At 34.9% G+C, this 7,022-nt stretch overlaps 1 protein-coding gene across 1 annotated transcript; it reads right to left on the bottom strand.

The window, feature by feature from the left end:
• Positions 1 to 4,061: 4,061 nt before the first annotated feature.
• On the bottom strand, positions 4,062 to 5,978 carry LOC143533154 (sugar carrier protein C-like). Its single transcript, XM_077028012.1, has 2 exons — positions 5,245 to 5,978; positions 4,062 to 4,556 (listed from the first exon to the last, which is right to left on the bottom strand). The coding sequence occupies exons 1-2, from the start codon at positions 5,644 to 5,646 to the stop codon at positions 4,062 to 4,064; spliced, it is 897 nt and encodes a 298-aa protein (XP_076884127.1). The 5' UTR covers positions 5,647 to 5,978.
• Between the last annotated feature and the right edge of the window lie 1,044 nt (positions 5,979 to 7,022).

Here is a 7,022-nt window from a genome sequence, read left to right on the forward strand (position 1 = left end):
AGATTTCCACGCCATATCCCCTTGCGCGGCGGGAACAACCACGCGCATCGAAGGGATAGAACTAAAATCTTCCAAAAAGCTAGTTTTAGATGTTCAGCGTGAGGTGCTCTAAGTGTGACTCCATGCGCTACCTAGTTATCTCCTGAAAGACACGTAAAACATTTGAATCAGTATAAACTGAGTGAGTTCACAAGTTTTAGTAACTTGATAAATCGTATCGCGTCATAGTCTTGTCGAAAATCATATTAAAACACATTTCTGATTTCATGTCTAAACATATGCTTGATAAACCGTATGAAAACATAGATCTGACAACATATTTCTGATAGGACCGTTCCGCGGGTTACGCGCGAACGTTTCTGGAAAACGTGCTCGTCCATGCAAAGTGGCGCTGCCACTACGAGCTAAAATGATGTAATACCGTCCCGCGGGTTACGCGTGGACATTTCTGAAAAACCGTGCTCGTCTGTGTAAGTGGCGCTGCCACTACGAGCTAATAATACCGTCCCGCGGGTTACGCGCGGACGTTGTGCCGGAAAACAAGGCGCTCGTCCATGCAAAGAGGTGCGACCCCTACGAGCGGGCTCAATCCCATAGTACTGCCCCATGACCATACTAGGCACTCGTCCATGCAAAGAGGTGCGACCCCTACGAGTGGGTTGATCAAACCAGCAGTCCCTATCCTTAGAGTTCCAATGGTAAAGTGATCACTTACTCGAATCGCACTCTCATCGAAAAACCATAGGTAACCGTTTGCATTGCTCGTAAATATACCATAATGAAACATTATTTAAACACATAATTGCTTGCATTGCTTGTAAGAGTATCATGATAAAACATAATTTAGGTACGTGTCCCTCGCCCCGAAAACAGTTTAATAATAGTGAAAACAGTGAAAATAGGGGCTGTGAGACTCACCTGTGGTTCTTGTTAAGGGATTAGTCGAGATTCGGATTTTCTTGGTGTTGGCCTCGGAATTGAAGGTCTAGAATACGATTAAATAACAAGTATATATATTAAGATCAAGAAATAGGAGAATATAAGGGTTGGAAAGTATATCTCAGGGTTATAATCTCGGCTTACCTAGTAACAGAAACGGAATTGAAAATCAAACGGATGCTTGGGAGATGATTAGTGCAAGTTTGCAGTTCTTAAGAGAGAGGTTTGGAGTGTGTTTGGGTGATAATTTGGGTTACATATTTATAGGCAAGATTTAGGGAACACAATCCCTTGCTTTAGGGGGTTGTAATCTTTTCATATCTAGGTGTAATGATGATGAAGTATGGAAATTATTATTATTTATTTAAAAGTGGAGGAGTGGATAAAAGATTTTGATTTGATTTGGACAGGACATGCAGGTCTGTGGTTGGTGAGAGTAGGGTGGCTGACAGTTGACTTTTCATGTTACAGTATGCTTTTTCAGGTGCTTTTGTCAGTGTACAGTTAAAAAGTAGAAATCTCTGAAACACGCTACTGTTTCCTTTTGGGCGGGAATAATCCTCCTTAAATCTGGAGATTAGGCTAAGTGTTCTGCGCGTATAGCTTTCTGCGTGAAGGACATTTCTTTGCTGCGGGTAGGTACGTAACCTTCTCGCAGTCAGGGACATGGAGTTTCATTTGTAGATTCTCCAGGTGGTCTTGGTATTTCAACATAGTGATCAGTTATGTTGAAGTCAATTCCATCTTGGAGCTTCAGACAAACTAACTCTCAATGTTCCCGCCATGCGGGGAGGTTAGTTCTCCTTCCGCACGCGCATAAACGATTTAGGATGCACCCGCCTTAGCATCATGCGGGACGGTCAACCCATTAGACAACATAAAGTTAAGTTACATGAAAACGTAAAGCCAAAACATTCGCGCATGGCGCACATAACATATGCCCACGCTGGTTCTTACATCGCGCGCTCGCGCAGGGCGTACATAACAATTGCCCGCGCTGATTCTAATATAGCGCGCTCGCGCAGGGCGCACATAACGTGCCCGCGCTGATTCTAATTTAGCGCGCATAATATTCACAATCACCTAATTATTAGGTTGATTACTTAGTTTATAGGGATTGGGAAATTACCGGGTGTCACAAACTCGTTGACAACAACAAATGCAATGAATCTTTTGAAACACATTACGATGATTGACCTTTTATAATGGTACGTGTTTCATTTATTATTTTTCGTTTTGCTTTAAATTGCGAAACTATAATGTTATTTGAATTGATGCAACATGATACGTTTGCGGATACTTAGAATCTCTTAAATATCGAGGAGCTTCTAGACTATGACTCAAAACCACCTTGGATGCACTCAGATGGTACAAAACTACTGATTATCATTCGTCGTTGCTCTTTAATTATTCCATAAATGCTCATATCAAGACTCCAAATGCCATTGCTACAAAAACTAGTGGAAGAACACAGTTTATGTTAAGAGCTAACGTTGATGTACAAGAAGATAAAAAGAGGTCTCTTGACCTGGAGGAAGCCGACATTATTGATATGTCGAATTGAGTTCTCGTGAGCGTTTTCTTATGTCGATTGATGGTATGTTTTATTGCTCACATACATTCTTGTTTTCAAAGTATTTCATTTCTAAATGAAAATGGTCATTCAAGAAAGGTGCCATAAAGTTCCACTTGAAATGTTATTATTGTAAGCTATGATTATGTGTTCTATTCAGTGATAAACTAATAATCATATTTTTATTTGTTAATATAAATTAGATCATGTTCTTCAATGGGATGAATCTGACTTGCAATTATAGAAAGGCAATTATGATCCATTTTCTCTACACTCGCAATCAATGATTCAATCATATTATTACAAGTGCTGAACCAACACACACAAAAAAAACCCTTGAAATACAACTAGACATCTATAGATGAAAAAAGATAAAGGTTCATGTACATTTTGATCTTAACATGAGTACGTAGGAAATAATGCCAATTTATTTAAAAATGCAAACGTAAGAAACAATACCAACTACAATACCAATCTACATAAACAATTACCTATAATAACAAAGAAAAAAACCTAAAAACTGCAACAAAAGAATCAAAATTAAGAACAAAATAATAACAGCATATACCAGCAAGTACTTATAACAGCAAAAGAAAACATCTAATAATAACAACAAAATATAAATAAGCAAATATTTATAACGCCTCATAATCAAAAATTAGCAAATACGAACAAAAAATAGCAGCAAACACTTATAAAAATAAACCTAATCATAACAACAAATTGGTTCTCACTGTTTTCATGTTAAGAATAAAATGTATTTGATCATGTTTCACGATGCACATGTATGCTGGTGAATAAATGCATGGTGTATTTGTTACATTATAAATATATATGAGAAAAGTTGCATTGAATTTTATGTGGAAAAAGATAACGTTTAACATCTTTCTTTTTCTTTATGGCTTATACTGTCATTCGATTCCGAAATATGTCTGGTCAGGCCCATTCAACCAGTACTAGTCACTAGTGGGAGGGCGGGCTCAACCGTAGTGGAGGCTTAAAGTGAAACTTAAAATCGAAGGCCTTTTTAAAAATTCAATATTGTAATCCCTCTTTGTTTACTTGGATTTAGAACTACAACAATCAACTAAACTCCTTAGTAGAATATTGTGAGTTAATATTAGTTTGTTCAAAAATATTATTTATAGTGGACAAGATGGTAAACACTTTAGTTCAATGGATTTCGACTAGATAGTGTAAAGTAAATGAATCTAATCTATAGCATACCTCAAATCAGTAGCAACTATGTGTTTGCCTTGATAATTTCAACTCACTTGGTTGCACTAACTCTCAAAATCAAGTATGTTTATAGATAACAAAACAATATAACATATAGTTAAGTAAGAAAAGTTAACCTATTTTAATCAATATTTTATTCAAGGGTATAGAATAATCCAAAAGAAGAGCAAACTAACTAATATGTTGATAAAAAAAGAAACCAGAGTGCTCAATTTAACATATACATGAATAACATCTATAAAGAAAATGAGGCCTTTACAAATGGGAGGCCCAAAGCAGTTGCCTTAGTAGGCTTACCCATGAGCCGGGCCTAACTAGAGGTTATCCGATAGTTAGTTCGGTTTATATCGACACCTGTACTTAATTCGGCTCCATTTAGGTAATCGACATTCGCCGCAAATCTTGACCAGAACCAATGGTTCTTCCACACAATCGTCATTTCTTCAATTGGGATATTCTTTGTTTCGGGCAAGAACATGTACACGAACATGGTCATGACAACAACCCACAAGGCAAAGAATAAGAAAGTCCCAAATTTAAGGTGACATAGCATGGTTAAGAAGGATTGAGCAATTAAGAAAGTGAAGAACATGTTAAATGAAACATTAATACTTTGAGCGGCTGAGCGGATATCGAGAGGAAATATTTCACTAGGCACGAGCCACCCTAGTGGGCCCCATGACCATGCGAATCCTGCAACGTGTATGCATATGAAAAACACAACTATTATGGCATACAATCTGGGCAAATCTCTAGGATTTCCATTTACTCCAAATTTGATACCTATGAAAATTGCAACCGCAACCTGTTCCAAAAAGAATTTAACGATAAAAAAACATGTCACATTAGGATGTCAAGTCACATGATGGGGCTGTATAATATAGTAAAAACCTCATAATGTGTTTTGATGGGTATATGTTGTAAGGGTGTGCATAAAACTAAATTAACCAATTAATAAATAATTAACCGATAAAACCAAACCTAACCAAAAATCAATGGGCTGGTTTAAAGTATCTTTGAAAACTAAAAGTAATGAGTCAGTTATGGTTATTTGGTTATCGTTATTTTTATCACCGACAAACCGGACTAGAACCGAGTATACTAAAAATAGTTTAACCAAACCGGCCCAATATGTATTAGCATTATGAATTATATAACTTTTAAATGCTATATAATATATACAAATGTCAAATGACAAAGCTTAAATTATTTAAGTCCAAATGTCAAATAACGATTTACTAAGTGGTTAAAAATTTTCAAGCCCAATTAAATTGTTTTGTGCTATTTTAGTTAGGTCAAACATTTTATTTTATGACTAATTCTAGTTCACGGTTAATCGACCCATAGTCAAAGTGAATCAAAGTGAAACCAATTTAACAATAATGGCTCGATTATCATTCTCTGATCAATCGAAAGTTCAGTTATATATACGATTTAGATCAAAAACAACCCATGCACACCCCTAGTTGGTACAAGTCATTTGTAGTGCAAACCTGACAAATGAGCATTTGAGCTCCACCTACAAGGAAAAGAAATCCTCGTCCCCATTTGTCAACACAATAGATCGAAACACATGTTGCTAAAACATTTACGATACCAAGAATCACAGCTGACATCAATGAAGCATTACCACCAAAACCTATCATTTTGAACAAAACAGGTGCGTAAAAGATGATTACGTTAATCTCAGTCAACTGTTGGAAAAACGAAATCAGTATAGCCATAGTGAGATGAGGTATGTGTTTCTTTTGCCACAAATTCCTCCACTGATGTTCATTTTTTCTCGACTCTTCACTTGCGTATGTCAAATCATTAAATTCTTCATCAACGTCATCGACACCTCGGATTCTATGAAGCTTTGCTCTAGCTTCTTCGAATTTGCCACGCTCGACCATCGAGTTGGGGGTTTCAGGAAGGATCACTGAGCCAACGATAATGGCTAAGGCAGGGACCGCTGCACCCCCTAAACTAAACCTCCATCACATATTCTCATCGATATTGTTATAGTAGTTGAATACATTAGCTGCTAAGATACCGATTGTGATTGACAACTGAAAGCCAGTGTTTAATGACCCTCGATACTTGTATGGTGCCATTTCAGAAAGGTATAGAGGCACAGACTTAAATTACAAATCAAAACATAATTAAAAGCGAATATAGAACCGTTATACTCATAATATACGTGTGCATATAAAAAAAAGACTATATATATTCATCATTTTATACAGTCAAGTTATTCTACAAAGTGGGATAAAAATGAGAAAGATATATAGCCACACAAAAAAACCCATAAAAATCATAACTTAAAATTTAATAAAAAACGAAAAAGGTAAAACAAAAAAATGTTACCATCGTCTTCCTCGTTAAGAAAAAAGAAAAAAAAGACACAATGTTGAGGGAAAAAGATCAGTATGTCATTTTGTTTATCATTGTGTTTATTTTGGTCATTGATCGTGTCTTTTTTCCTTTACATTGTGTCATTTTTCTTGATATTGTGTTATATTTTATTCGGCATTGTATTTTATTTTGCGATATACTATGTTTTTTTTAGTTATAATTGTGTCTTTTGTTAATTTTCGTTATCGTGTCTTTTCGTCGTTTTTTATTTGAACAAGAATGACGGAAGAAATATTTGAGTTTTTGAAAAAAAAATTGTTTTTATTTATATTTTGAGTTATGAATTTTTTTTTTAATTTTTTGTTGAGATGTTTTTTTGTGTGGTTACAAATTCTTCTTACACTTTTTTTTTGTCTTCATATATATTTTAACCCTTCTCTTTTATACAAACATCTTAATATATTAAAATGCAGAATTGCATATATGTAGATGTTATTTAAAAGTAGTCTAGTTAGAGCATTCCCAATGGGTTCTCTATCTCAATCTTTAAAATTTAACTAAAAATCATAATTTCTTTAATTTATACATCATTTTCTAATAAATTCTCCCAACCCATTCTCTATTACAATCTCTATATTCATTTGTCTTTTAATTATTTTCAATTTTGATTTCTAATATAAATTTATAGAATAGTAGATGGAAATGGAGTATTGTGGAACATTCTAAATTTGGAGGCTTCTTATATCATTTCACTAAAATTTAGAAATGGAGTTTGAAGATAGAGAATGGGTTAGAGTGATTATTTAGATGTTTTTTCGAAATTTTAAAAATAAAGATGGATATGGAGAACCTTGCAAAATATTGTCAATTTATTTTTCACGAAACATTGTCGAACTGCAAAGCGTGAAAAAATGGTTGATTCAAATTCAATTTT

The sequence above is a fragment of the Bidens hawaiensis genome, unplaced genomic scaffold (assembly GCF_021521415.1).
Source record: "Bidens hawaiensis isolate Kalapana, Puna unplaced genomic scaffold, B.hawaiensis_p1.1 tig00009621_1, whole genome shotgun sequence".
Lineage (NCBI taxonomy): Eukaryota > Viridiplantae > Streptophyta > Magnoliopsida > Asterales > Asteraceae > Bidens > Bidens hawaiensis.

What these genes read in the sequence shown, in the direction of transcription:
- LOC143533154 (XM_077028012.1), bottom strand. Translation starts at nt 5,646, where the DNA reads ATGGTCGAGCGTGGCAAATTCGAAGAAGCTAGAGCAAAGCTTCATAGA. An exon ending in CTCAAATGCTCATTTGTCAG is followed by an intron (nt 4,557 to 5,244) that starts GTTTGCACTACA and finishes TTTTTGGAACAG; the next exon opens with GTTGCGGTTGCAATTTTCAT.